General features: G+C 60.0%; 11 protein-coding genes across 11 annotated transcripts; 7 read left to right on the top strand and 4 right to left on the bottom strand.

Moving 5' to 3' along the window:
- Positions 1-305: 305 nt before the first annotated feature.
- On the bottom strand, positions 306-1,587 carry D7B24_002103 (uncharacterized protein; the record flags this gene model as incomplete). Its single annotated transcript, XM_028636319.1, has 2 exons — positions 306-1,203; positions 1,274-1,587. 2 exons carry the CDS (start codon positions 1,585-1,587, stop codon positions 306-308), a joined length of 1,212 nt encoding a protein of 403 aa, XP_028491414.1.
- Positions 1,588-1,933: 346 nt separating this feature from the next.
- MRPL44 (39S ribosomal protein L44, mitochondrial) lies at positions 1,934-2,356 on the top strand (the record flags this gene model as incomplete). Its single annotated transcript, XM_028636318.1, has 2 exons — positions 1,934-2,114; positions 2,241-2,356. 2 exons carry the CDS (start codon positions 1,934-1,936, stop codon positions 2,354-2,356), a joined length of 297 nt encoding a protein of 98 aa, XP_028491413.1.
- A 568-nt stretch (positions 2,357-2,924) lies between these two features.
- PPA2 (inorganic pyrophosphatase) lies at positions 2,925-4,051 on the bottom strand (the record flags this gene model as incomplete). Its single annotated transcript, XM_028636317.1, has 4 exons — positions 2,925-3,066; positions 3,121-3,548; positions 3,612-3,731; positions 3,869-4,051. 4 exons carry the CDS (start codon positions 4,049-4,051, stop codon positions 2,925-2,927), a joined length of 873 nt encoding a protein of 290 aa, XP_028491412.1.
- Positions 4,052-6,049: 1,998 nt separating this feature from the next.
- On the top strand, positions 6,050-7,855 carry D7B24_002100 (uncharacterized protein; the record flags this gene model as incomplete). The annotated part of the gene is made up of 1 exon (XM_028636316.1): positions 6,050-7,855. The coding sequence occupies one exon, from the start codon at positions 6,050-6,052 to the stop codon at positions 7,853-7,855; it is 1,806 nt and encodes a 601-aa protein (XP_028491411.1).
- A 1,010-nt stretch (positions 7,856-8,865) lies between these two features.
- D7B24_002099 (uncharacterized protein) lies at positions 8,866-10,195 on the top strand (the record flags this gene model as incomplete). Its single annotated transcript, XM_028636315.1, has 2 exons — positions 8,866-9,034; positions 9,093-10,195. 2 exons carry the CDS (start codon positions 8,866-8,868, stop codon positions 10,193-10,195), a joined length of 1,272 nt encoding a protein of 423 aa, XP_028491410.1.
- A 357-nt stretch (positions 10,196-10,552) lies between these two features.
- Positions 10,553-11,438, bottom strand: D7B24_002098 (uncharacterized protein; the record flags this gene model as incomplete). The annotated part of the gene is made up of 3 exons (XM_028636314.1): positions 10,553-11,206; positions 11,266-11,352; positions 11,412-11,438. 3 exons carry the CDS (start codon positions 11,436-11,438, stop codon positions 10,553-10,555), a joined length of 768 nt encoding a protein of 255 aa, XP_028491409.1.
- Positions 11,439-11,888: 450 nt separating this feature from the next.
- Positions 11,889-14,270, top strand: OCT1 (Mitochondrial intermediate peptidase; the record flags this gene model as incomplete). Its single annotated transcript, XM_028636313.1, has 1 exon — positions 11,889-14,270. One exon carries the CDS (start codon positions 11,889-11,891, stop codon positions 14,268-14,270), a length of 2,382 nt encoding a protein of 793 aa, XP_028491408.1.
- A 3,940-nt stretch (positions 14,271-18,210) lies between these two features.
- On the top strand, positions 18,211-19,014 carry D7B24_002096 (uncharacterized protein; the record flags this gene model as incomplete). Its single annotated transcript, XM_028636312.1, has 1 exon — positions 18,211-19,014. The coding sequence occupies one exon, from the start codon at positions 18,211-18,213 to the stop codon at positions 19,012-19,014; it is 804 nt and encodes a 267-aa protein (XP_028491407.1).
- Positions 19,015-19,839: 825 nt separating this feature from the next.
- Positions 19,840-21,223, top strand: D7B24_002095 (uncharacterized protein; the record flags this gene model as incomplete). Its single annotated transcript, XM_028636311.1, has 2 exons — positions 19,840-20,004; positions 20,084-21,223. The coding sequence occupies 2 exons, from the start codon at positions 19,840-19,842 to the stop codon at positions 21,221-21,223; spliced, it is 1,305 nt and encodes a 434-aa protein (XP_028491406.1).
- An 874-nt stretch (positions 21,224-22,097) lies between these two features.
- ERB1 (Ribosome biogenesis protein erb1) lies at positions 22,098-24,451 on the bottom strand (the record flags this gene model as incomplete). The annotated part of the gene is made up of 2 exons (XM_028636310.1): positions 22,098-23,729; positions 23,783-24,451. 2 exons carry the CDS (start codon positions 24,449-24,451, stop codon positions 22,098-22,100), a joined length of 2,301 nt encoding a protein of 766 aa, XP_028491405.1.
- A 1,349-nt stretch (positions 24,452-25,800) lies between these two features.
- Positions 25,801-27,426, top strand: D7B24_002093 (uncharacterized protein; the record flags this gene model as incomplete). Its single annotated transcript, XM_028636309.1, has 2 exons — positions 25,801-25,897; positions 25,958-27,426. 2 exons carry the CDS (start codon positions 25,801-25,803, stop codon positions 27,424-27,426), a joined length of 1,566 nt encoding a protein of 521 aa, XP_028491404.1.
- Between the last annotated feature and the right edge of the window lie 308 nt (positions 27,427-27,734).

Here is a 27,734-nt window from a genome sequence, read left to right as displayed (position 1 = left end):
GGATGCTCGCACCGCCACTTGTCGGCCCCCCTTTTTCCTCGGCAATAGCATTCGATAGTTGACCACAGCCTTGTGGCTTCCATGGTGAGGTGAGTCGCTCAATGTTACCGTGCCTTAAGCCAGGCCAAGACGGACGGCCTTGTTACCGGGGCATGTTCCATATCCGTTGTTGTGCACATTGCAGCAGATCATCGACGATGGGCACGGAAATTACATCACAGAAGTCCATGTGCTTCATTCGACTTTTTCATGGAGCAAGCATTGTTGATACCAGCGGACATGGCCGGTCGCTCATCTTCATCTGCCTACAGCTCGTCCCTCTGTTGCGGCACCTCGACAGGCTCCTGCACCGCATCGTGGAACTCGTCCACCCCTTCTCCATCCTCAAGCCCGTCGTCCGTCTGCAGCTCTGGCATGTCTTCCACCATCTTGCCAATCTTCTCAACCAAACCTTCAACGTCACCCTTTACGACCACTGTGCTCTCCGCTTTCGCAGTACTAACGTCAATGGTTGGCAGATCGCTGTCCGGTAGGCCTTGAACCTCAACAGTCGCCTGGTCTACGACCACTGTCGATGAACCGCCGCTCGAGCTACCGTACTTGATGACAGCGCCTCCCCCGCCCATCACAAGGCTGTACAACATCCTGATAGGTAGCCAGACAAGCCACCATGCTGGTCCATATAAGAAGCGGCGAAAGACCAGCCAGGCACCTGTAGAGAGGAGCATGTACATGGCCGTCTGTAGGTACCACGTGTCACTCTTTTGAGACTTGACGAGGGTTCCGAGAAGGTCTTTCGAGCTCGCAAGCATCCCTTCCAGTGACCCGTACGATTCGTCCAACTGTGCCAGCGCCGCCGAAGACTCTGTCAGCGTTTGGTGCGCGAACTCGCTGCGCGCCAGCTCCGCCGCGATGAGGTCGTGCGTCCGCCGCAGCGAGCTTGTGACGTTGCTGGCCGCACCAACCGTCTGTTGATCCTCCTCCGACAGAGTAGACTGCTGCTGATGGGCGTGGTGCGCCTGTCGGTGGTGGCGGATGCTCGGCGCCTTGATCGATTCGGCGTCTTCGGCGCCGAGACGGGGAGAAGTCGCTTCGGAGACGGGCTGCGAGTAGGACTGCAAGAGAAGCTCACGTTCGAGTCTCTGCGCCCGGGTGAGGTTTCGCTTGGCCACGATCTGGGCTTTCCTAAAGTTGAGCCGCGAGCTGCGCAAAGCCTTGTAAGCTGCTGCTTTGTACAGTTTGCTCTCCGTAGCTTGAATTAGGTGTCACGTACCTCTTGAGTTCCTGCTGCAACCGCTCGAGCCCATCCTTCAACCTCGTCTTCGTGTGCTCTGTTTCGCTTCCGGGGCGTCCACTCCTGATATCCTCGACTTCCTCATGAAGAAGCTCGAGCTCGTCCTCCTCTTCGCGCAGGATCTGGCTGATTTCCGCGCTCAGCTCCGTGCCAACATTATCGTCATCCGGGCCGCCGAGGGGCACGGATCCGGGCTGGAAGCTGAGGTTGTGCAGCCGGTCAATAAGCTCTTTGAGCTGCGATGTCGTCTCCTGTAAAGCCGTCAGGCGCTCTTGTAATCCTTCGAAAGACATGTTGGTGGTTTGGGCTCTGCTTTGAAATTTGTTTGGTTCGTGGTGCTGCGACCCGGTGACGTTGTCCGTCCTCGAAAGCTGGCCTCTGCTAACATGTAGTGACGAAATCCACATTTCAACCAAGGAAAGCCCCGCTCCGTTAGAGCGATTCCAGCACCATCCCGTCAACCATTCTTTGCCCCCCCCTTAATGGCATGATCGCCCAGAAATGCAATACAAGCTAACCCCCAAAATTTCCGCCGGCAGCCCTCATCCCATCGCATCACGGAAACCCGACCACCACCTCTTGGGACAAGCAAACCGCGAAAGCCGCCGGCATCGACACGAGGACGCACGTTCGCCCACCATGATCACCAAATACATGACCGAGATCACCACGCGGTTCAACCCGTTCACGATGCAGGCCCGCCCCGCCCGCCTCTTCCTCTCCTTCCTGCCACCCAACGCGCGCCAGTCCGGCCTCACGATCAACACGGTCCTGCTGCCCAAGACGTCCAAGGAGGCGCCCTCGCTGTTTGTCAAGTTTAGTGCGTGGCCCGAGACAGACGTTCCCCGAGCCGGCAGGAGTGCCTCCCCCTAGCATCGGCCCATGGGGAGGACATGCGCGTGATGGAGACAAAAGAACGCGATGTGCTAACGTGGTGCTCCCACAGAGGATGGCAAGGAGATGACGCTCGACTGCGAGAAGCTGGGGATCAAGGGCCTGCTGGAAGAGGTCGATCGGCACTCGAGAGGCCTGCAGAAGCAGGCCGACATGACGGATTCTTGAGGGGAACGATTTCGGTGGTTCGTTGTACATTATATGGCGTGTGGCATTATTGGCGTTCGGGATGGACATGGTACCTCGTGAGAGTTCGTCCAGAGCTGTACGATTTGAAGCGTTTGGGACCATTTCTTGTTGATGATCTGGTTCAGACAAGACGGAACATATGACCTTGGAGGCCGACAACTGGATCACCAGGCATGTACAAATATACAATCACAGCATCACGATTCACAGAAACGGGCTCATGTTGCGAGAGAGGGATGTTTGACGAGGTGGTATTTGATTTGAACTTTGTGACGAAGCATGCGCACCCAATGTGCCATGCTGAAGCTACTGCTCCAGCTCACTTGGGTGACCTACTCCCGCCTAGAGTACGACGAAGCGACGCGAACATCCTCGGGCTTAGCGGTCGAGCTGAGTCTGGCTGATCCAAGGAGCAATCCACACTGTCCAAGTGACCCGGATTGATCGCTTGAGCTGGGGTGGCTTCTTTCGATTCCGTCCCGTGCGAGGAGCCCTCCAAAGCAGTCAGTCGCCCTGCCGCCGCACTCCGAGTAGCATTGCGAGGCATCTAGCTGGCAGCACCGCTGATGAAGAACCACTTGTCGATAGAGGCGTCGATCTTCTCGGCGGGAAGCTCCTGGTGTGCGGGCAGAGGGGGGAGCTGGTCGGGAGTGACGCGGCTCTGGGACTCAGCAACAGTCAGGTTGGTGCTGCAGATGGTCAGTCTCATGCGTCAATGCGGGCTTTGGCGGACAAAAACTTACGTCGAGATGCCACCGGGCTGAGTCTTGCCGGTGATGAGACGGTCCCAGGCCTCGGCGGCCTCACGGACGACATCCATGGCGTACTTCCTGTTCTTGCACTCGCCGGTGAAGGCGAACTGGTTCTCGGGCTTGCCGTCGGGGATCTTGTAGATGCGGAACCACTCATTCGTGGCGCGCAGAAGACCGGGCAGGTGGCGCTCGACGTCCTCAACATCGTTGAGCTTGGGGGCCAGGGGGTCGTTGACGTCAATGACGATGACCTTCCAGTCGGTCTCCTCCTCGTCGAGGAGGGCCATAACACCGAGAACCTTGACCTGCTTCACCTGGCCGGTGTAGCCGACAAGCTCGCCGATCTCGCAGACGTCAAGAGGGTCGTTGTCACCCTTGGCCTTAGTCTCGGGGTGGATGACGTTGGGGTCCTCCCAGGTCTGTGTAGACGCATCAGCTCATTGATCGACGGAGGGGTGACTCTGTCGAGGCGGGCCGCATACCTGGGGGAAGGCACCGTAGTTCCAGAGGTAGCCCTTGTGGGGGAAGCAGTTGCGGACGAAGCGAAGCTTGCCCTTCTTGATGTCCTGCTTGATGGGGTTGAGGAGCTCATCCTTGGAGATCTGGACGCGGGGCAGAGTCAGCCAATGGGTTTCTGGAGTGGGGGAGGGGTTGTGCAGGGTGGAATGAGGGCAATTCGCAAAACCCATCAACCACGCAAAACACGGGGCGCAACGGCGCGAGGCAGGGCAGAACACACCTCCTGCTTGGCGTTGGTCCAGCGAGGGATCTCAACGATCATGTTCAGGACCGTCTGCTCCTTGTTGGCGTACAGGGGAATGTCGTGGAAAGGGGAGACAGGGACGCCATCCTGCTCGATGTAGACGCGGTGCTCCAGGGTGTGGGGAGCACCAATCTTGCGGAGGGTGTAGGTAGAGGCCATGTCAGCGGTTGGGGACGCTGGCGATAGGTATGATGTGGGATGCGAGGGGGAAGATGCCGTCGAGAGGTGACGAGCAATCTGCGCAGTGCGTTGGGAGGAGGAGGAGAAGGGAGAAGAGGAAATTTGAGAATTATTCGCTCGAGCGGAAAGCGCCTGCGAAGTGGTCCTGGCCGTGGCGGATGATGCAAGAGCTGTGGAAGGAGGGGGAGGGGCAGAAACCGGGGCGGGGCCAGCGCCAATGCCAATGCCAATGCCAGCACCGGAGGCAGGGCCTGCGCCTGAGCGTGCTGCCGCCGCCGTGGCAGACGTGGAAAAGCCAGCTCTGGCAACAACAGAACCACTGCCACCACCACCACCACTCGGGCGTGCACCCGCACCGGAGGCAGGAAGCCCCATTAGCTTGGTGTTGGCTACCAGGGTTCTCGACTGATTGGCCCGACTCGGGGCCTGGATCGGAGACGGTAGTTGTCTTGCAGTTACAGATGCCAGACTCCTTTGAGAGACCTTCAACGGGTATGGCTTGGGCGCGCTCTGCAGCTTCCAGAGACCTCGAGACGATAGTGACGGCATGTGTTGCAACGGTGATGAGAACAAAGGGGGGGGAAGAAAGGGGGATGGTCCCTGCGGACGAGGGGCCTCTGCAGCTAAAGGGACCTGGGAACGGCTCGTTGCTGGTGTTTCTACCGTCTTGTGTGAGCTGTAACCCGAGGTAAATGGTGACATTCCGGCGGGCTGAGCGCGGCTAGACTGGGCTAACGCGCGCTCTGGTTGCCGGCCTCACTGCCTCAGTCCTCACTTGTTGGGGACCTGAGGCCAGACCAGACGGGCCAGGGGTGAAAAGCTTGAGTGGATCTACACGTGACGCGCAGGGTTCCACTCCCTTTTCTTCACACTGATCACGCAATCGCTGCTTGACCCACTGGCGGCGGTCGTGTTGAAATGCTCGCTCGGACTGACTTTGACTGAAGACGCCGTCAGCTGCTGTCATCTGGTCGCAGCTGCAGCAGCTCCAACAACATTGGTCCTTCTTTTCCAAGTTGTCCCGGGGTCCATGATTCGCCAGCCTTCTTCTCGCCCAGTTTGCTGTTCTTGAGCTTATCGTTTACCTGCTTCAGATCGATGCCTTCTCTTTCCATTTTTGGGATTGAAAATGCGACAGCAAGGCCTAGTCCGCACATATTGATTGACTCGAATCAACCGTTCATTTGCTTCACTTTGCAAGTCGATGAGTTCTGAGACTGAATGCCATCCAAGATCTGCGAACTTCTTCCAGCTCCTTTCGTACCGGTGTCTGTCAGCCTCCTCGACTCAGTGTCCGCCAGACTCCCTCGACCCTATTGCCAATGTCATTCAACTATTGGGTCACTCCCGGCGGTCAGGGCATAGAGACAGACAGGGCCACCACATGGCTGGCGATCCTCTTGTGTGCCTCGAGACAGGCAGAACAGACCCGACTCTTGGGACTCCACGGAGAAATCATGGAGTAACACACGGGGCTCGAGTGACGGCGGCTGGGCACAAGAGAGCCACCGCCACATGCTTCCCGAGAGCTCCACCATGTTTTCTTGGTGTTCGGTACTGCTCCCGGGAGAAGTTGCCTCACTCGAGAAAACAACCGCTGTCCCCCACCGAGGCTTGAACGTCTACCTGCCCGATGAGGAAAACCCTCGAAGCCTGAATCGCGGGGTAAAAGCCGTTGAACCTGGACGAGGTAATTCTGGGCGATTCTACCTCGAACGTTTGGCGAATGAACGCTGCAACGTAGCTAACCTTACCCCATGGGGGATTCAGGCTAGCGAGGGGGCCCCGGAAATTACTGAAGCTTTGGGAATTGACCGTCATTCGGCCTTCAATGCACCGACCGAGGGAAAACATGACATCGTCAGGTGGTCGTGTGCAAGTATTTAACCAAGCTGATCGACTCTCGACGAGAGTCAGGTCCCAGCATGTCGGTACCGCCTCCCTCCCAAGCGTAGCATCCTCACCAACATCGACGCCATGAGACTCCTCGGCACCTTCAAGGCATTGGGCGTGGCCCTGCTCGCCACCACGGCTTCTGCTGCGTCGATTGCGCCCCGGCAAGAAGCAGCCGCCCTCGACCTCACCAGTCTCGCGATCCTGACCAAGGCTGCCGACACCCAGGTCCAGACCACCATCAACAACAAGCAGAACCTGCTCAAGGGTCAGCCGCGTGCCATTGCCCGCGCTGTTCGTCAGCTCGTGACGCCCTTCGTCTGGCCTAATTCGACCTACTACCACGATGAGAGCCTGCTGCCGCACATTGAAGAGATGATGGCTGCCCTGACCAAGCGCCAACACTGCGACGGTACCTACAGCGTCGGCAACCGCCACTCCCCGCCCGACACGGGCTTCCTGATCGAGGACTTTGGCATCATGGTTCGCATCCTCGAGAAGGACGACCATGATGACTCGCAAGCTATCGCTGACGAGATCCGAGCCATCCTCGTCAAGGCGGGCCCCGGCCTTGCCAAGGGCGGTATTCACACCCCCAACCACCGATGGAAGATCTGCGCCGCCCTGGCCCGCATCTCCACCATCACCGGTGACGAGAGCCTGATCAAGCGCATCGACGAGTGGCTCGCCGAGGGCATCGACATTGATGCTGACGGCATCTACTCGGAGCGCAGCCCCAACTACTATTCGGCCGTCTCCAACCCCTCGCTCCTGACCGTGGCGCGCGAGCTCAACTACACCGACCTCATCCCCTTCGTCCGCAAGAACCTCGAACTCTCCATTGAGCATGCTGAACCCAATGGCGAGATCGAGACCATCCAGAGCCGTCGTCAGGACCAGACACAACCTGTGGGCGACAATATGCAGAACTTCTACACGCAGTTCCGCGAGCTGGCCATTCTCGACAAGAACGGCCGTTTCGCCGCCATGGCGCGCCTCATCGAGGAGCGCCTCGGCGCCAGGCTTGGCGACTTCCTCAGCGACCTCATCGAGCGCCCCGAGCTGGCGGTCAAGCTGCCGGAGCCCGAGAGCCCTTTTGTCGACTTTGAGAAGCACTACGCCACCGCCGGCCTCGTCCGTGCGCGCCGCGGAAAGCTGACCGTCGCGGCCTTTGGCGGCTCGGACTGGTACGCCGACGGCAAGCAGACCGATTTCTACAACCGCTTCGGCTCCGGTCTCTCGACGAACCCCACGCTGTTCCGCGCCTGGAACGGCAACCTCGCGCTCGAGGGCCTGCGTTTTGTGCCCAACTTCTTCACCATGGGCCACTTCCGGTCCAACGGCATCAAGTACGACAGCGACGGCACCATCAGGCTCGGCAGCGAGATGGAGGTCCCCTACTACCTGCCCATGCCCGCCGACCAGCGCGACGAGAACGGTGTGTACGCGCTCGGCCGGTCCGTCGCCGATGGCCGGTTCTACGCCATGCTCGACTTTGCCAACCGCCCCACCAGCATGCGCCGCCTCAAGACGGACGTGACCATCTCGCCCACCAAGGCCGGCTACGACATTGCGTTTGAGGTGACGGGCGAGCAGGACGTCGAGCTGACGTTTGAGCTGACATTCCGCGGCAACGGTACCTTCAAGGGCGTCAAGGAGCTGACCAACGTCGACGGCGTCAAGACGACGCACCTCGTCGAGGGAACGGGCGAGTACAGCGTCGGCAACGACAAGATCACCTTTGGTCCGGGCATCGGCGAGGGTCTGATTGTGGCCGACGGCGGCGAGCAGTACAGCTGGCACGCGGGCGCCCTCGTGCTCAAGGGGCAAAAGGTGTACATTACCGGCACGTCGCCGCTGAAGTACACCCTCAACCTGGGTTTCTCTTAGATTCCGAGACCGACGCACTTTTTGATTAGCTACTTGAATGAGATATCCCCCTATGATCAAGACGCTTGGCATGTCTTTTTGCCGTTCTATAAGCTGTCTTCTCCGTGATTGGCGCCTAGCTCGAGCCATGTGGTCATCCGGCAGGCCATGCAAGGTACACGTTCCGTGGGGGTACGATGCATAGAGAGTGCACTTCTTCTTTGGGGTAAAATCTCCGGATTGCCAACGATGTCGAGGCTCGCTCGTCTGGTCGGTGTCAAGCCACACCGATTGATGGGCCAGTCATGTTTGAAGCACTTGGTCAGGACCCAAGGCCGTAGGGTGATTTTGTGGCTAGGTTGGACAGCTAGAATACGGACTTCGACACCTGATCGACACGGGCAGTGGAGGCGAGATACACCAGTGCCCAAACCAACTCATGCCTATAGTGGATTGCCAAAGTGAGCGTCCTATGCGTCATGTATGATTTTTTGACGTATCAATCATGGACTGAACCGTTCTCCTCGATTTTCCTGCCACACTGATTCAAAAGTTACGGATTACATGTATCAACGGACTACCAGTGGCAGCAAGGAGTGCCTCGCATTGTATCAACCAGTTTGCAGCAATCAGGTACAGAAAAGACTACCGTGACAATGAACACAAAGCTACTATCCGTTCAGACATGTGTTGATCATAGGTCATGCACGGCAACACATCTATCTGCTGCCAGGTCTTTGCTTGACGGCGCTGGCAATCAGGCTACGTCAAATTGGCGCGTGCTGACTCACCCGCAACCTCCACGGCGGACAACCCCCCCAAGCACCACCCCCCCCCCCTGTGCGCCCCAAGCAGCGGCACTGGCCGATGACCCAGCCGTATCGATAAGCGCCATTGTAGATTTCGGCTTTCTCCTTGCCCCAAGTTGCGACAGTGACATCCTTCTTTCTGACATTTTCGTCATCGCCGCTTCGTCACGCCGAAACCCTTCACCTTCGGAGGAGGGCGATGTAGATTTTGTTTTCCAAAGAATGCTATCACGATCTATCGGCAGATTCATGGCATCCGAAGTCAAGAAAGTGCCCATCCCCCGCCGTGGGGTGGACTACCGGGGCAAAGTCGTTCTCGCGCCCATGGTCCGCTCGGGCGAGCTGCCTTCGCGCCTGCTCGCCCTTCACTACGGCGCCGACCTCGTGTGGGGTGAGTTGACCATGGTCCTCTCTTCGACGTCCACACCACCACTGACCCGGCAGCGCAGGCCCCGAAACGGTCGACAAGGCCATCATCGGAACCACCCGAAAGGTCAACCCCGTGACCAACACGATCGACTGGACGCGGATCCCCTCCTTCGGCCAGAAGGAGCCGCCCCCGGACGCGAAGGAGGCCGTCGTCTTCAGCACGCACGCCGCGAAGGAAGCCGGCAGGCTCATCTTCCAGGTCGGCACGGCGGATCCGGACCTCGCCGTGCAGGCGGCGCGCCTCGTCGCCGGCGACGTCGCCGGCATCGACGTCAACGCCGGCTGCCCCAAGCCCTTCAGCACGCACAGCGGCATGGGCGCGCAGCTCCTGCGCACGCCCGACAAGCTCTGCGCCATCCTCGAGGCCCTCGTCGCGACCGTCGTGCCCGAGTTTGAGATTGGCGTCAGCGTCAAGATCCGCCTGCTGGCGACGCCGCCCGAGACCGAGGCCCTCGTGCGCCGCCTCGTCGCCACGGGCATCACCGGCCTGACGGTGCACTGCCGCACGACGCCCATGCGTCCGCGCGAGCCCGCCATCCGCGGCCAGCTGCGCATGGTGGCCGCCATTTGCCGCGAGGCCGGCGTCGCCTGCCTCATGAACGGCGACGTCGACGGCCGCGACAGCGCGCTGCGGCTCATGGACGAGTACGGCGTCGACGGCGCCATGATCGCCACGGCCGCCGAGAAGAACGGCAGCTGCTTCCGCGCGGAGGCCGACGGCGGCCTCGCCGGCTGGCGGGAGGTGACCGAGGTGCACACGAAGCTGGCCATGGAGGTGGGCAACAAGTTCGGCAACACAAAGTACACGCAGAACCAGATGATCCCCGGCAAGCGCGAGACGCTGCAGCTGCTCATCAAGGCCAAGAGCTACACGCAGCTCTGCAGGGCGCTCGGCCACGACGCCCTGCTCGAGAAGGCGCGCGAGACGGACCTCTACCTGGACCTCAGCCCCGACGGCGAGAAGGTCTCCAAGAAGGCCAAGAAGAGGGCCAACGCCAGTGCGCTGGCGGCTGGCGGCAACACGGGCCAGGACCGCGTCAACCAGGCGGTCAAGACCATGTCGGCGAGAGGCGTCCAAAAGCCTGCCGAGCTGCCGCAGGCAGCTGTTGCCCTCCCGACGTGAGTTGGAGGCGTGGTCAAAATGGGGGGGGGGGGGGTCGAGAATGCCGCTTTGGCATGCCGCTTTGGCATTGGGAACATTGGGGTTGCATTGGCAGGCGTTACTAGGAGGTGGCATGGCATGACAAGAACATGTGTCCTTGTTTTGTTTGAACGAGGACTCGACGCTCGAGCGGGAGACGGATAAAAAGAAGCGGGCATGCATGTGGACTGCCGTCGTACTATAAAAAAGTCACGCACGTAAAGAGCTGACAGGCTCGTCATGGCCACAACAACACAAATGAAACCACAAATGGAACATCCATTCCCCTTCTATCCGCATCTAATGTATGATACAGCGAATCCCGTCCCGACGGACGATTTATTTTCCCTTCTTGACCCAGTCCTCGACCGTCTCCCGCGCATCCGTGACCTTCTCGTTCACGTAGTGCACGCCCAGCTCGCTGTGGACCTTGGCAAAGCTGATGGTCCTGCTGATGCCGTCGCGGACCTTGAGGTGGCTCTCGGCGACGACGGGGAAGCGCTGCTCGTACTTCCAGGCCAGGTTGGCGACGTTGCCGGTGGTGAGGGGCAGGACGGTCCAGCCGGCGGCGATGCCCAGGGCGAGGGGCGCCGTGGCGCGGAAGAGAATGTTGCTGCGGCGGGTGACGATGCTGCCGGCCATGGCGGCGACGAGGACGTAGATGGCGCCGGGCATGAGCTTCTCGCCGCTCTCGCGGGGCGGGGCGAGCGAGGCGACCGTGTTGGTGAAGGACTGCTCGAGGTTGAAGGCGCGGTCCATGGTGCGGTTGACGGCGTCCTCGGCGCCGAGGGCGACCTGGTAGAGACCGAGACGGGCCTTGCCGATCTGAACGGCCAGCCTGTCGGTCGGGGTAGGGCCGCGGGACTTGGGCGCCTCGTCTTGTTCGGGGCGAGACGCGGCGGTTGTGGTAGGCCGGACGAGGAGGGGCGCGACGACGGTCTCGCTCGTTGTCGCGGGAAGCTCAAAATCGTCGTAGATGGACTTCTTCTTGCTCTACACGGGCTGTCAGCAGGGCGGCGACGCAACGATCGAGGGCGTGAGCAGAGTCCCACCTGACGGCTCTCCGGGGCTTCGGCGAGGACAGTAGAAGGGGCCAGGGCGATGCCTCCGAGGACCATCGCACCTAACGGCGCAGCGCGCTTGAGGAAAAAGCGTCAGTGTGTTGGCAGGTTTCAGTGACATGGCAGAGTGGGCTTACCCTCTGGAAAAGTACTCTCGCAGCCATGGCCTGCTCAATTGGTCGTCTGCGGCAATTGGACGTGGTCTGGTCTCACGAGAATCTTCAGGACTGGACGTCACGAATGATGCTGGTACCGGGCGGAACAGAGATACTTTCGGCTCGAGGACCAACTACCTGAGCTTACCTAAGGTCGAGCAAGCCAGAGGGAACGGAGGCGCAGGTGGCGGGTGCGTGGCCCGGCTATTTCCGGCCTCTTCGCCATGTCCAAGGTAAGGTTAGGTAAGCAAGGCAAGGCAAGGCACCTAAGAAGGTACAGGTAGGGTCTCCAGAAAAAAGCTCCGCCTGCCCTCGAAGCCCCCCAAGCACAGCTCCATCTGATTCGTAGCCCAGGCTTCGTCCCAATGCCGACCTCGCACTTCATCTCTCCTTTGTCACACGCGACTCTCTCTCTCCATCTTGAGATCATGCTGGGCTGATACAAGATTCCGACGTCAAATGTTCAAACCCCCGACTCGAGGCCTCTGGGTCTGCACCAAGTGCGCACGCGACTCTGTTTCCCGCGTCCAACGTCGATCATGGCTGTCTGCAGCGTCCGGAGCTGCCCCGGCTTCCCATCCAGTCGACCGATCTGCTCCCGGGGCAGTCAGGGATGATGCCATCCTGCGGGAGCTCTTCGACTCTCCAGCGCGAACGGCAAAGGCCTTCAAGGCGAGCGAGCTGCAGCCCAGCGCAGGCCTCTTCAAGAACCGATACCTGACCAGTCCCAATGGCTTCCTCGTTTTTGCCAGGCGCAGCCTGCAGAAGGCCTCCAAGATTGTGGACCGGGTCCTCGGCGCATCGTCCACTGCCGAATACAAGGCCATCGTCAAGGACTTGGACCGTCTGAGCGACCTCCTCTGTCGCGTGCTCGACCTCTCCGACTTTGTTCGCATGACACACCCCGATCCCAGGTTCCAACAGGCCGCCGCCGGCGCCTGGTCCCTCGTCTACCAGTACATGAACCAGCTCAACACCATGACCGGCCTCAGCGACCAGCTGACCAAGGCCCTCGCAAACAAGGACGTCGTGGCATCCTGGTCAGAGGAGGAGAAGACCGTGGCGGAGATCCTCAAGCTCGACTTTACAAAGTCGGCTGTCAACCTGCCGCAGAGGGAGCGCGACAGGTTTGTCGATCTTTCGCAACAAATCAGCGAGGTGGGGTCGGCTTTCGTCTCGGAGATGGCGCCCGAGAAGGACGAAATCGTGCTGCCGTCCTCGAGCTTCTACGGCCTCTACCCGAGCATCGCTCGCGCACTGACACGAGGCGGCAAGGTCCGCTTGCCGTCCATGAGCGCCGAGGCACAGGCGGCGCTGCGCACCGTCAAGGATGAGGATACGCGAAGGGCGGTCTTCGTCGCGAGCCGCACAGCTTCGCGCCGTACTGTGCACAGATTGGATACGATGCTGAAGCTGCGATCGGAACTGGCTGAACTGTCCGGGTTCCAGAGCTATGCCCACCTGGCATTGAAGGACCGAATGATGGCCAAGAGCCCCGGGTCTGTCATGCAGTTCCTCCTGGCTCTGCAGCAGCACAACAAGCCCATCGTCCAAAAGGAAATGGCAGACCTGCTCGCGCAGAAGCAGACGCATCTCGACGGCATGGCTACCAAGGTTCAGCCGTGGGACAAGGACTATCTCATGGATAGCGTGAGGCTCGACATGAGGCTGCCAGTCCGTCACCCTGATCAGCTAGCGGCCTATTTCTCGATTGGAACCGTCATGCAGGGTCTTTCGAGGCTCTTCAGCCGCCTCTACGGCATCCGCTTTGTGCCCAGAGAAACGCTGCCGGGCGAGACGTGGCACGAGGATGTGCGGCGCCTGGATGTGGTGACCGATGCAGGAGACCAGATTGCTGTACTCTACTGTGACCTGTTCTTCCGCAAGGACAAGTCACCCAACCCGGCGCACTTTACGGTGCGCTGCTCTCGCGAAATCTCCGAGAGCGAGGTCGAAGAGGCGGCGGCGGAGGTCGACGGCGGCGACGCGGGCCCACGCTTCGACTCGGCCGCCCAAGCCGCCAACGACGGCATGGAGAGCGCCACGCAGGGCGGCGTCTTCAAGCAGCTGCCGACGATCGCGCTGGTCTGCGACTTTCAGAAGCACGAAGACTGGAAGAGCCCGTCGCCGGCGCTGCTCACGTTCCACCAGGTCGAGACGCTGTTCCACGAGATGGGCCACGCGATCCACTCGATCCTCGCGCGCACGTCGCTGCAGAACGTGGCCGGCACGAGGTGTGCGACCGACTTTGCCGAGCTTCCCTCGACGCTGATGGAGCACTTTGCCGCGGACCCGACGGTGCTCGCCCTCTTCGCGCGCCACTGGCGCACCGACGAGCCCCTGCCCTACGCCATGATCGCCGAGCGCCTGCGCATGTCCAAGCGGTTCGAGGGCTTCGACACGGAGAACCAGATCCTCCTCGCCATGCTCGACCAGGCCTACCACGGGCCCGACGTGGCCGGCCCGGGCTTCGACTCGACGCGCGTCTACCACGGGCTGCAGAGCGCGTTCGCCGCCGGGCCCCCCGACCCGCCCGAGACGTGCTGGCAGGGCTTCTTCGGCCACCTGCACGGCTACGGCAGCACGTACTACAGCTACCTCTTTGACCGCGTGCTCGCCGAGCGCGTCTGGCGCGTCGTCTTCGCGGCGGGCGCCGACGGCAAGGCCGTCGACCGGGCCAGCGGTGAGCGGCTCAAGGAGAACCTCCTCAAGTGGGGCGGCAGCCGCGACGCGTGGCGCTGCCTGTCTGACACGCTGCAGGACGAGCGGCTGCAGGAGGGCGACGAGAAGGCCATGGCCATCGTCGGCAGCTGGGGCATCAAGGATGACCACCACGCGTGAGGGACCGGTGGGTGCCAGGTCGTGTCCACCGACAGAATAGACGACACATCTTGTACGATAGAAACACAGATTTGTACATTATCATTTGACGTGCGAGAAGTGAGTTTGTGACTGTCGTCTTGGGCAGGGGCCCACCCCTGCATGCATCAACGCCAGCACTTCGTCAGCTGACAAGCATACATCTTTTGCATGGACTCTCTCCAACGTGTCATAAGTCGACTAGCAGCCACACCATTCCTGTCCTCCGTCTTACCATCCCTGGGCAATGACAAACAGCCGCACAGGCCAACGAAACCCACCAGTAGTGGCGTTCCGGTGCCTCGGGTGTGTCGCGTGGCATCGCACTGGCACGGATAGACTGGGTGAAACCTTAAATCAACGTCAACCGTCCGACCTAGACACGAACGTACAGGGAATGCCCAGGAGTGCATCGCTCATGAGCCTAGTGAGGTGAAGGACGAACTCGTCAAGCAGAACGGGGGGGGGGAGTGTGCTACACCGATCCACGCACCGATCCACGTGTCGGTCCCCCTTGGAAGAGAATCATCTCCACGAAATCAAAAGCTGAAAATGTACCACCCCGAGAACATGGCAGACGGTTATGAGGGGAAGATGCCAGGTCCATGGCGCGCGCTGGGCTTGGGGTCCACTTCACCCAGGCCAGTGGCTGACTCGCAATCCTCAATACCTTTACGTGTGTATCCTTCACGTGTTTAAAGTGGAGGCGCATTCACCAACCGAGGGAACACTCCCACGAGGGGAGCCATGTCCAGCTCACCGGCCCAAAATGCCCACCGAGGTATGGAGATCATTGCCCTGTGGCTTTGAAGATCTCCAGACTCGGGAGTGGCGGTCGGACGATTTGAAGACGTACAATGCCCCGCGGCGGAAACCATTCCCATCGATCCCATCGGGGCAAGCGGGGATACCCCCACGTGCGTACCGCCTCTGGCACCATGAGCTTGAAAGACCACACAAGGGTAGGTCCCACGCATTGTTGCCTCGTATAAAAGCTGATGGGGGACAGGAGGACACAAACAGCGGATCACATCAGGGGCGGATCGCCTGGGTGATATCAGGAGGAATCACGATGAGCAGCCGAAGCAGGCGAACGTTGGCCCCTTTCCCGAATTGATGCCCAGGATAAAAGAAATTGGCTGGCCTGGACCACAGATAGGTATACAAGTGTCGTCGTCGTGGTATGTCGACGCCCGATCACATGACCACCGACGCGTTCGCACGGCTTCAGACCCCTGACACACCACTTCAAACGAATCTAGCATTTTCCACTTGAAACAGGCAACTGCAGCAAGCGACCGATCTGCGCAACCCTTTCGCAGAAGAGACAGTATGATGCGTCTTTTCATGTCGGTCTTTCACAGCGAACTAGGGTCAAGGTGGTCTGAGAATCGGAAGACAGCCAGGCAACTTGAATGACGATCCAAAGCTCTGTAGCTTCACGGGCGAAAGGGTGGCACAGCCACCTTGAGACACGGGAAGCAGCGATGTCGAAGAGTCCTGGGGTCCAGTGAACGTCAAATGCTGCGGGTCTTGGCTGCAGGAGGTCCTTCACCCCGCGTGCGTCAGGGAGGGCGCGTTGACGCCCGGTTTTCACTCTTTCGGCCCCCGAGGGTCACGCGAGACGACGATGGTCCGAGGCTTCGAATCCACAAACTTTGGCTCCCATTGACGCACCGCGCTACAAGCCCATCATGTGACCGATACAAGCAATGCAGGCAGCCGGCCGCCGAGCTGCAAGATGTGGACACAGCAGGATGGATGGAAAGCATTGCGGTCACATGACTGAAGGGGATCGTTGGCTCGGGTGCGGAAGCAGGCTGAAGGAGAAGAAGCGGAAGCAGGCTCAAGGAGAAGAAGCGGAAGCAAGGGAACGACTTGGGCCCCTTCCCGGTGGTTGATGGGGTGTTGCTCGACGAAAAGCCGCGTGTAGTGACATGAATGGCTGTCGTCAGGCGAACGATGACAAGCTACCTTACATGACTGGCGAGATGCACCGCCTCGGCAGTGAGCCATAGCCGACTGAACGTTACCAGCTTCCGCGCCTGGGGGATCAGACAAAACAGAAAGGAACGATTGGCAAGAGCCTATGAATGTATGGGACCGCCGATCGCCGTGTGCACTTTTCCACAACCCCACAACCCCGGCAATTGGAATCATCAGGGGGGGCTCCTGGTTGGCAACAGCAAAATGTGTTTGGGCCAAGCTTTCGAGGCAAGGTGCCACGCCATGGGATACATGGGGAGCTCTGTAGTCTGTAGCGTACCAAGGTCTCGCCAGGTCTATATGCCCTGAATCAGCAAGAAACGACGACGATGGAGATGAAGGAGGTGAAGTGGATGAGACGGATCAGTGGCGGAGCATTGATGCATCTGGCGCGTGAGAGTCCAGGGCTGACGCTTGGAACAAAGGTGCCTGACTCTCCGAGTCAGAGAACGCCTTTTCAACACATAGCGCGAGAGCGAAAAGGTTGACAGTAGACACGCAGCAGACCAGGCTGTGGGTCACGTAGGTGCCTGTTTTCTTTGCTGATGAACGTGTGCAGGGAGATCAAGGCCGACGAGTACCGGTGGGTGGTTCTTGAACGATTGATGCATGTGGCACACTTCGGCACCATGATTTAGAACGCAAATGTGCTAGGCTTTCACAGGGTAGGTTTGTTCTGCTTGTATGTTCGGATCGATCTGCAAGGCTGTGTTTGGCGTGGTACAACAGTCCAGACCAACACACTGCAACTTTGGTGTTTTTGCCCGCCTGACTCCCTGCCCAGGCAAGTAGCTCAAGGTACGTCGTGTACCTTGGCCTACATCACCCCATTCTCCCCGAGCTACCTTTTGATTGTCTACCTGTCTGCAGTGAACATGAGCCCGACCAACCATATATCTCTACGTCGCCAATCTCTGGACCCTCATTTCTGCTTGTCACAAGCGCGCACTGGTCCCTTTCGATGCCTCATGCGCGGCACGCCCGGGACGATGGTGCCCAAAGTAGGTAGGGATCTTGGATGGGTAGTTGGTACGCGGGTCGACTGGGTGGGCGACGGAGGAGTGGTGAGAGGAAAGAGAGGAGGGAGAGGAGGGAGAGGGGGGAGGGGTGGGCAGGAAGAGGCAGCCGCCGCCGCAGCAGCCGTCTTGTGTCACAAAGCCATAGGAGGGAGTGGCAGGTTCATCATGGCTAAACAACGGCTATCGTCTTCTACGTAGGTACAGCCCTCCAAGTGCTGACCTCAATTGCGGAATTTGGTCCATCATACAAGAACCCCAGGACCCCAGTGCTCAAGCTCAACGCAGCGCTCCTCCTCCTCGATAACCAGCAAGCAAGACTTCGAACAGTACCTACCTCTAGGTACCTTACTTCAGTCTGTAACACATCAGCGTACCTGCCAGTAGCAGCACACCGAGACCCCCCTCCTCTGGCCTTTTCCCCTCCTCTGGCCATTTTCCTCCTCTGGCCATTTTCCTCCTCTGGCCTTTTTCCTCCTCTGACCTTCCCCCTGTCCTTCAGCCCCTGCCCTTCCGCCCCTCTGCTTGTCCCTCGCTCTGTCCTTCTCACTTTCTGCCCTTGCCCCTCTCCTTTGCCCTTCTCCCACACGCTCCTACACTGCGTCAGGGATGCGCCACGGACGCAGGCACACCACAGCAGCTATCTACCCCATCGAGGCGGACCTCCTCCTCGCCGCCAACCATCTCACAAAAATATCCTGTCTGAACCACAGGTAGAACCCGCAAATAGAAGAAGAGGCATACGCTATCTTCCGTTTGCTGTCTGCTCAACAGTATGCTTATTCCCCGCGGGGCCCTTCCGTTCGTTGCTCGGACTGACGGTGACTACCACTGGCAGTCACAAAAGAGGTCCACTCCGAGCAAGTCCATCAAGACGCATCGACGGTCGCAGTCCAGCTTTCTTGCACCGGCGTCACACAATGTCGTCGGGTACCACCTCCGCCATGTCTCAACTTGGCCCGGCGCCCTGCGTTTGCGACTCGCCGGCGGGCGCTAACAGCCAGAAGCGCCGCTGCTCCCAATGCAACGGAATGTTCGAGGCCCCTGCCGCCATAGACCACAGTCGCTCAGATGAACCGACGGTCCCGGTCGGCCCGCCCAGGGACAACGGCGCCAGCGACTGCGATGCCTCTACCGCCTCGAATGTTTTTTCCGGCCCAACCCTCTACCAGGCCGCTTCCAAGACCAAGGGCAACCGGCCTGGCTTCGAACGTGACGCCAAGCCTGGCTTCAATCGTGACTCCAAGCCTGGCTTCGGGCCTGATGACAACCTGGCCTCGGCCGAACGCGGCAAGTCGACCGTGTCCGCTGAGCGCATGCCATGTCCTCGGCCGACTGATAGCATCGTCGATGGCGGGGGCCTGACTGAGCCCAATCTTGCCTTGCATGAGTTGGTGAGCAGAAACGTCCCCAACCGCCACGACGCTTTCTACCGTGCCTTGGGTATCATCGTCACGACTACCGGCGGGTCTCGCAACCGCACGGAGCTCTCATCTGAGGTCACTACCAGCAGGCGGGGGGTGACCTGTACCAGCCGTCAGGTCACCCCCGTCGGCTCAAGCTGCGGGTCACCGACCAGCGCAGTTCGCGAGCCCGCCTCGGGAGGGATCGCATTCGGCGACCCGTCGACACTGGCCGGAGTTGACGTCAGGGTGGGCATGCCATTGGAGTACCCCAACAAAGAAGAGTTCTTCCGTGACCTCGACGATACCCTCGACGAGTAAGAAAACTGGCTCGACGCTTGTCCAGCTTGCAGGCCTACCTCATCCCGACACTTATTGGATACTCGGCCGATTCATATAGACTGGAGGTTGCCTCTGGTGCCGCGGTATCGAACTGTTGCGTTTCCGTACCAGTCTGTAAAATGGTCAGTCAAGTTTTCTTTCATTCGCCGTGGTCGGTTCGAAAGGTATAGAGGGAACAAAATACTAAAGGAAAAAGAATCCGCTTGGAGTGAGGAGCGGAATAGAGGTGTTAAGGCCGCGAACCGACCCATTATTTACCCGTTTCCTTATTGATGCATGGTCAGGGGTCCGACTGTTTTTATCCCTTTGTGCACGCTCCTCGGTAGATATGAGCCGGGGAATGCGGGGACGCTCTCGGCAATAGGTCGCATTGTTTGGTCTAATCCAGCTAGTGCATCTAGCTAGGATCATCATGGCGATGCGACCTCAACTCCCTCAACGTCCCCACGGCGGAGGCATGGCGCGTCGTGGGCCCTTAGATTTAGCCTAATCATTAACCATCGTTTCGTCACCGGTTCTTGAGCAATATTGCCGGTCGTCCGCCGCGGACCATGCCGTGTCGCGTCTTGTGCGGACAGTTTTCCCGCGAGATTGGCAACTTTCTCCGCAGCGGAAAGTCGGGCAATGTGCGTGTACCAAAGATGGAATGTCTGGACATGCCGGGGGCCTTTATAATCGAGCCCACGTCCGTGTAGCGACGAGCTGGACTGATCTGCAACTACGATCTTTTCGCCGTTGCTCTCGTGTCTGCCCGCTCGTTCACTCGGCCACGTGCTGGCCTCGCCCCCCCTCCTCTTCGTCATCATGTTCACCCTTTCTCTGAAGAGGGCTCTCACGGCCCTGGTTGCTCTGAGCACCCTGACAGATGCCCGGCCGCCGTGTCCACCGAGAGACAACCAGGAATGGGTCACCGTCTGGGGTGCCATGCCCCAGCTGACCGAGCCGCAGAACCTGCCGCCCGCACCATTCGTGAGTCAAGACGGGCCCTCTACATGGGCCATGGCGTGAGACGTAGGCCGGCCGGCAGAAGTGCTAACTCGACGTGCAGAACGAAACGGGACTTGTCTTCAGGGATACGACGATTCGTCAGACGGTCAAGGTCTCGCTCGCGGCGTCCACGATTCGCCTGCAGATCAGCAATGTCTTTGGCGGCTCGGATCTGCCCATCACGGCCGTCTCGGTGGCCTTGCCCTCGGATCCATCGGTGGCCGGCACGAGCGGCATCCAGGCCGACACGGCGCGCAAGGTGACCTTTTCCAATGCAACGTCGTTCGTCGTGCCGCCCGGCGCCCTCTACGTGTCGGACCCCATCACGCTCGAGGTCGAGGCCGAATCGATCCTGGCCATCAGCATCTACCTCGCCGCCGGCCAGACGACCAACGCCATCACGTCGCACCCGGGCAGCCGCACGTCGTCCTGGCTCGCGCACGGCAACCACGTTTCGGACGCGGAGCTGCCGTCACCTGTCCGTACCGACCACTGGTTCCTCATCTCGGCGCTCGAGGCGCGCCTCTACAAGGGGGCCTCGACGTTCGCCATTGTCGGCGACTCGCTCACCGACGGCCGCGGCTCGACGACAAACGCCAACAACCGCTGGCCCGACCGCCTGCTGGCGCGCCTCCAGCTCGACCCGGCCACGAGCCAGGTCGCCATCCTCAACCAGGCCGCCGGCGGCAACCGCGTGCTCAACGACGGCCTCGGCCCGGCGGCCCTTGGGCGCATCGACCGCGACGTCCTCGCCCACAGCGGCGTGCGCTACGCCCTCCTCTTCATCGGCATCAACGACATTGGCACGACGGCCTCGGACGAGGCGGCCCTGACCCTCACGGCCGGCCGCCTCGAGCAGGCCTACGCCCAGATGGCGTACCGCATCCGCCGAAAGGGCATCACCGTCTGGGGCGCCACGCTGACGCCCATGACGGGCGAGGGCCAGGCGTACGGGACGCCCGAGCGCGAGGCCGCGCGCCAGCGCGTCAACGCCTGGATCCGCACCAGCGGCGTCTTTGATGCCGTCGTCGACTTTGACGAGATGGTCCGCGACCCGTCGGCGCCCGACCAGCTGGCGGCGGCGTATGACGAGGGTGACCACCTCCACTTGAACCCGGCTGGCTATCAGGCCATGGCGGACGGGTTCGATGTCACTCTGTTCACGGCGTCGTCGATGGGTACGTCTGGCTGGAGGAGGTGAATTTCGGTCGGCAACAAAGTGGGTTCTGTACCGTGGCGGCAGCAGTCGAGTTGGGATTTTGATTTCTGAGCTTGGAGGAGAGAAAGATGGGACAGATAGCACAGGAGGGCTCGGAGCTCGGGCAGGTTTAGTTAGGTAGAAAGGACGAAAAGGAGAAAACAGTCACCTGACCCTCCGGGTGCCTCACTACCTCATCTCGGAAAGAAGAGCAAAGCCGGAGAGGAAGGTTCGTACACGCTTTGATTCTTCCACACCCTTCCTATGCCCATGTCCTCTCGCCCCGAACGGTAGTCACCATGATGCGAAGCGCGCCACTTAATCATTATAGCCACTTGCTTGATGGTTTGTTTGTTATCAGGGCGTCGGGATGTACGGGAACCGTGCGGCATCTTGCAAACAATAGCGTTGGCGAACTTACACAAGACGCGGCCAGCGATAGGTCCAATTGTACACCTATAGCCATGCTGTGACGCCACCACGTCAACGCGCCTTGCTTTTCTTTGTCGAATCGTTGAGAGCAAAAGTAGCGGTGAGGAAGAATTCTACCAATTCTATCCTATCCCCTTCGTCTCTTCCCGTCTCCCTCGCCAAATAAGACGAGGGAACGCGAAAAGACAGTATGACAAGATAAGATGAAGAAGAAGAAGAAGATAAAAAGTATAATTCTACTGCCTCTCGGAAACAGAATTTTTATTTGTCCCAAAAAAAAAAAAGAAACGCCGCGCTGAACTTGATGGAAGTTACTCTCACACAAACTCTGTAGCCCCTTGCCCCCCTCCCAATGCACTTTTCCTCTTGTGAAACAGTCGTCTCCGGCCAACTTGCTCTCGACTGTCTGTCGTGCAAGATGGCCTGATGCCATGCGTTCGGGGCACTAGGTCCAAAGCATACACGTGCCGTCGGCACCGGCGGACACGCACCACGGCTCGGTGGGGTGCCAGTCGACGTCCATGACGCCGAGCTTGGCGACGACCTTGTGGCCCTTGAGCATCTTGACGGGCACAATGGTGGGGTTCTCCATGAGGTCGCTGACGACCTTGCCGTGGAAGATCTGCAGGCTGCCGTCGTCGGACGCGTCGGCGAACAGAGGCAGGCCGCCGCGGTGGAAGCGCACGGCGCGGATGGCCTCGGGGTGGAAGCGCATCGTCTTGTAGGGGCGCGTCGAGAGGTCGAGGTCGTGCCACAGCAGGCGCCTGTCGTAGGAGCCGACGATGATGTTGTCGCCGCCGGGGTGCACATCGAACGAGGAGATCCAGCGCGCGCCGGGCTGCAGCATCTTGACGAGCTCGACCTTTTGCAGGTCGTAGCAGCGAATCTTGCGCTGCGTCGCCACGAAGAGCAGGGGCTTGGACGGGTGCCAGTGCGCCGTCTGCACGAGGCCCTGGAACTTCTTGAACGGGATCTGCGTGAGGTGCTTCGAGAGCGTGTGGATCGCCACCGAGCTGCGCTGGCCTGTCGGCGACACGGTGCTGAAGTAGTCGCCGCGGCGCTGCCAGCTGATGACCTTGACGACGGCGCGCACCGTCACCTTGAGCAGCACGCCCTGGTCCTCGAGCTTGGCGCCGGGACGCGTCCACTTGGCCGGCGGCTCCTTGGTCGTGCCTGTCGCCGAGGGCTGCGCGCCGTTGGTGGCGTAGCCGAAGCCGGCGTCGATGATATCGCGGCTGGCCTTGTCGATGCCGTCGGCACCGCGCGGGGGCACGATGAGGAAGATGTCCTCGCCGGCCGCCGCCGCCAGGATGAACGTCTCCTTGGACGGGCGCCAGCGGACGGCGTTGACGGCCTCGTCGAGGCTGATCTTGGCCATCCACTCCTGGCGACCGGTGCGCAGGTGCCACAGGCGGACAGTGCGGTCGTCGCCGCCGCTCGCGAGCCACTCGCCGTCGGGGCTGACGGCGAGCGAGCGCACACGGCCCTCGTGGCCGCGGAAGATGGTCTGGCACGCCGTGGGGAAGGGGCGCAACTCCTCCGGGCGGGGCAGCTTGGGGAGCAGTGACGCCGGGTCGATGTTGAGCCTGTTCTTGCGCATGCGAGGCGCGAGGTAGAGATCGAGGCAACGGTTGAAACGCTCCTTGACGAGCTCGCCGTATGCGGGGACCTTGCGCAGCGAGTCAAACTTGGCGGGCATGTACTCCTTCTCCCTCTCCTCGGGATCTTGCTTCAGCCACTCCTCCTTCTCGGCCTGTGTGGGCAGGTACTCGGGTGGGGGGTTGTAGCTGAGGTCGTAGCCGGGGGGTGGCAGCTTGGGCGCGGGGATGTTCATGACGTTGAAGGGTTGGGGCTCCTCGTTGGCCCAGATGTCGTAGTATGTCTCCTCCTTCTCCTCCTCCTCCCTCTCCCTCTCCTCTTCCGGCTTGTATGGCAGGATGCGGCCCTCCTTGATGGCGCGGACGAGCTTGGCGACCCTCTTGGCCTCGTGCTTCGAGGGGACGAAGCGACGCTTTGGCTCGGGAGCAGCGCTCAGGGGCATCTTCTCCTCAATGCTCGTGAAGTACTCGATCGTGTCCTGGTTTCGTTAGTGCGTTGCATACGGGGGATTGAAGATGTGGAGATGCATACAGGATAGGGGTCGTAGCCCTCTTCGGGAACCTCGTTCATCTGGATCTTGCGCAGCAGCTCGAGCTGGTCCTGGGTCAGGTTGAGAGGCTTGCCCGTCTCGGGGTCCGTCAGGCCGGTCCAGCCCTTGGGGATCTCAATGCTGTCGAGCAGGGCGTCGAGAGCCTCGCCGGTGGCCGGGCGCATGATCTTCTTGCCGTTGATGTCGTAGCCGATGTGAGGGTAGGAATCGTAGAAGGAGAGGGGAATGTCGCCAATGGTGTTGGCGGGGCCCTGGGCGTCCGAGTCGTCCGAATCGTAGACGGGATCGATCTCGTCATACTCGTAGCGGACACCGCCATTGGCATCGGTGACAATGCGGTAGCTTGGCCCCTCATCTTCGTCGTCGGCGGCGGAAATCTTGCCGTCCTTGCGCGCATCCTCGCCGTCCGAGGGAATGTCTTCACTCAGGAAACCATCATCCTCGTCCTCGTCCTCTTCGACGTCGCTGCCTTCGAGTCCGTCAAACTCGGCGCTGTCGTTGTCGGAATCAGACCCTTCAGAGCCTTCAAAGTCGGAATCGTCCTCGCCCTCTGACAAGACGCCCTCCAAAGCGACCTGGTTCAGCTCATCGTCGGATTCGGGCTCAGCCTGCGGACCCTTCCGCTTCTTGAGAACCTGCTGTGGCGCCATTGGGTCAGGGAAAGAGTGTGGTGGTGATAGTGGTGATGTTTGGGGAAGGGGGGGGGGGGGGTTCAGGTTGAGGGAGGTGCCTGCATCCAGACAGTGTTTGGCGTTGGCGGTGTTGGTGCGCAGGCAGGTGCACTACAATGCTCGAATGGACAATTTTTTTTCTTTCTGCCGCGGGACGGTAAACGGGGGGGGGAAGCTTCTCTCTGGTGACTTGGCCGCCTTCCTCATTGGGGTCCTATGGTGGGGTTCTCTTGTCGGGAGCAGCGGCCAATGGGAAGACTCCGTAGGTGCTGATGCGTGGCTTTCGTGGGTGGCTGACATAAGGCGCCACCAGTTCGCTGGTGCTGCCGACTAGAGCACCCCTCCCACGGCTTCCAGGACTCCAGGGCACGGGGAGAGAGGTTTCCAGGCGTCTTCTGGCGTACAAAGAGGCGCCTCAGCTCGCTGCAACTCTGGCCAAAACCGACAACGGCGCGGCCGTAGTCTGCTCCAAAACGCAGCAAAACGCAACGTAACATCCGTGAGACGGTCTCAGTTAGGAAAGTTTGCTGCCCGTGATTATTTTTGGTACACGATGGCGTTGGAAGCCGGATGACTCTAGCGGTAGGCAACGAGGGTGTGCCATGGGGATTGGGGAATGACGGGCCGTTTGACGTCAACACCAACTGGTCAAGAACCCATAGAGTTCACCGGACCATCTTTGGGCCCCTACGAGGGACTGAGATGGTGCTTCTATCAAAGTGTTAGGTCGTCGCGAGAGAGGAAAGATGGCTGAGTAATCTGCTCACGTTGCTGTGAATGGCCACCGCTTCAAACATCTACGCCCGGAAGGATTCCTTTGGGCCCCCCTCATCTGACTCCCCTTCCTGTCTGGCCTGTCCTTCGGTCGGCTCTTCTCCTTTCATCCTCGTCTGCCTCACTCATAGCCCCGAATGTCAAGTCATCCGTTCGCTACGTATCCATTCAAAGCCAAGACAGCCATTCAGCCCTAACGCATCGTACCTGCAAGCCGCGTGTCAGCCTGCCCGCTTCAGCCCGACTGTGCTAGCCATCAGGCGGAGCCACGTCTTGGGTCTCGATACACTCGTACATGGCACATGCCGTCGCGCCCTACCTCCACCACCACCAGAACCGCCAACCACTGCCGCTGCTACGTATGCCCTCGACGTGACCGCCAGACTAAATCACCGCTGCCGTCAGCATACGTTATAAACCCGGCCCTCCATCCCACTGTCCCAAGCCGCCGGGTCCCGAATTATTGACATCACCATCTGTTTGTTCGTCTGATTGTCAGGCACACATCGCCCCGCCTTCAGTGTATAGCCACGCCAACCCCCTGATCCTTCGCCATGTCTCAGTCGCCTCCGACAAAGTCCAAGGCCATGTCCAGGTCCAAGCCAGAATCTACGCCTGGCATCGTAAAACACAGAGCATGTGATGAGTGCCGTAAGCCCCCCATCCTGTTGCGTCTACGTTGTGTTCCAGACGTCTGACCACGGTCATCAGGAACGCGCAAGCTGGCCTGCTCGAAGGAGCCCGATGGCTGCTCTCGGTGCCGCAAAGAAGGCATCATCTGCGTCTATTCAGCGCAGAAGCCCATGGGCAGACCACGGAAGCGCCGCCATGTGGAGGATGCCGAAGAGCAGCCATCGGCGATCCAGTCCGACATTGCCAGCCTGCAAGACTCGTTGAGACCATCATCACATGTTCAGCCCGATTCGCTACCGGTAAGCAGCGATCTGGGCTTGGACTTTGCCTCGTTCTACCATGGCGACAATGACTACCTCGTCAACACGGACATGTCGACGATGGACTTTTTCGCTCCCATCGGAGGCATCCCCTCCATGGCGCCCGACTTTGCCAGCTTTGCGATGCCGTACTCGGAACCTCAACTGGCCGCCAGCGGCTTGCAGTTCGGCGGCGTTGACCTGTTAGGTGGCATCAACTTCGATGACAAGGACCCGGCTAACAAACAGGTGTCCGAAGATATTACTACTGACCTGAACTACATCTACTCCAAAGCGCCTGTACGGTTCGCGGAAGACCAACCCGCAGCGGCGCACGACCTTGCGTCCGCACCTCAAGTAGCAAAGTCCCTCCAAGTGCCATTCCCCTACTCCTCTCAACAACAAAACCAGACGCCGAATCCTGAGTCTTCCGATTCTTCGACGTCATCAGCTACAACACCGGCCTCCTCGTCGAGCTCCGACGTCAGCCCCAAGCCTGCCCACAGATCCATCCCCCACATCAACTGCGCCTGTCTTTCCCAGATCTATCTCTCGCTCGACTCGCTGTCGAGGCTCCCCGACGACATTGGCGCCGCGATGCGCGCTGCACGCAACGCCGCCAAGACGGCGCACAATCTCATCACCTGCCCGACGTGCAGCACCCCCTACATCGACGACCCGTCGAAGCAGGCGCCGATGCAGGCCTTCCAGAACACCATGCTCCTCGGCATGCTGATTCCGACCGTCGTCAATGCCTACGTGCGCATCCTCGAGCTCGTCGACGAGGCCACCGCCGAGGCCAAGGAGAAGGGACAGACGCTGCTCTTCCGCTTCGTCGAGTACGGCGGCCTCTGGGGCGAGCTCGAGGCCATTGACAAGTTCACGTGCCGCACGGTCGAGACGTACGACAATAAGGAAATGGAGCCGGACAAGTGGCGCATGACCATTCGGGCGGTGCTCAAGATTGACATTTACGGCTTTGACGTCGACTGCTCGTCCATCCTCGACGGGTCGCGCGTCACGCACCGCCACCTTGGGCTCAAGGACGTCATTGGCCTCATGGAGGAGAGGTCGAACCACCGGCACGATCAGATCGATGCCATGGTCGCCGCGGGCTTGCCGCACCCGATGCAGGGCAACCCGCTGCTGCCGAACAATCACCGCCCGACGGGCAGCAAGGACGATCGGAACTGTCTGAAGATTGTGGAGATGGCGAGGACAGCCTTGGACAATCTGGTGATTGCATGAGGCGTGACCTAAGACTTTTCTCTCTCGAGGGTTGTTCCCTCTAGCAGGCCGGGGAGACATGAAGTGGAGGTTGTCGCTGCGGGACATGTCACGAATGAACGTTAGTAGGCGGACTTGGCGTATTACGATGACGCTATCTCGTGTGTATTGTATGGTTCGGGGCACAGCTATGATATCCAAAGGCAACGTCTAGACTTTTACTCTCTGTTTTTTTGCACAGATACAAGGGCTGAATGCGTCTTCCGAGCAGGCGATGCAGTTTGTTGCCATCTCGTGTTCAGAGGGTCGCATTCGCAGTGCAGCCTAGG

Source organism: Verticillium nonalfalfae (genome assembly GCF_003724135.2).
Source record: "Verticillium nonalfalfae strain VnAa140/NRRL 66861 chromosome Unknown scaffold_149, whole genome shotgun sequence".
NCBI lineage: Eukaryota > Fungi > Ascomycota > Sordariomycetes > Glomerellales > Plectosphaerellaceae > Verticillium > Verticillium nonalfalfae.
This window is presented reverse-complemented; position numbering and strand designations above follow the sequence as displayed.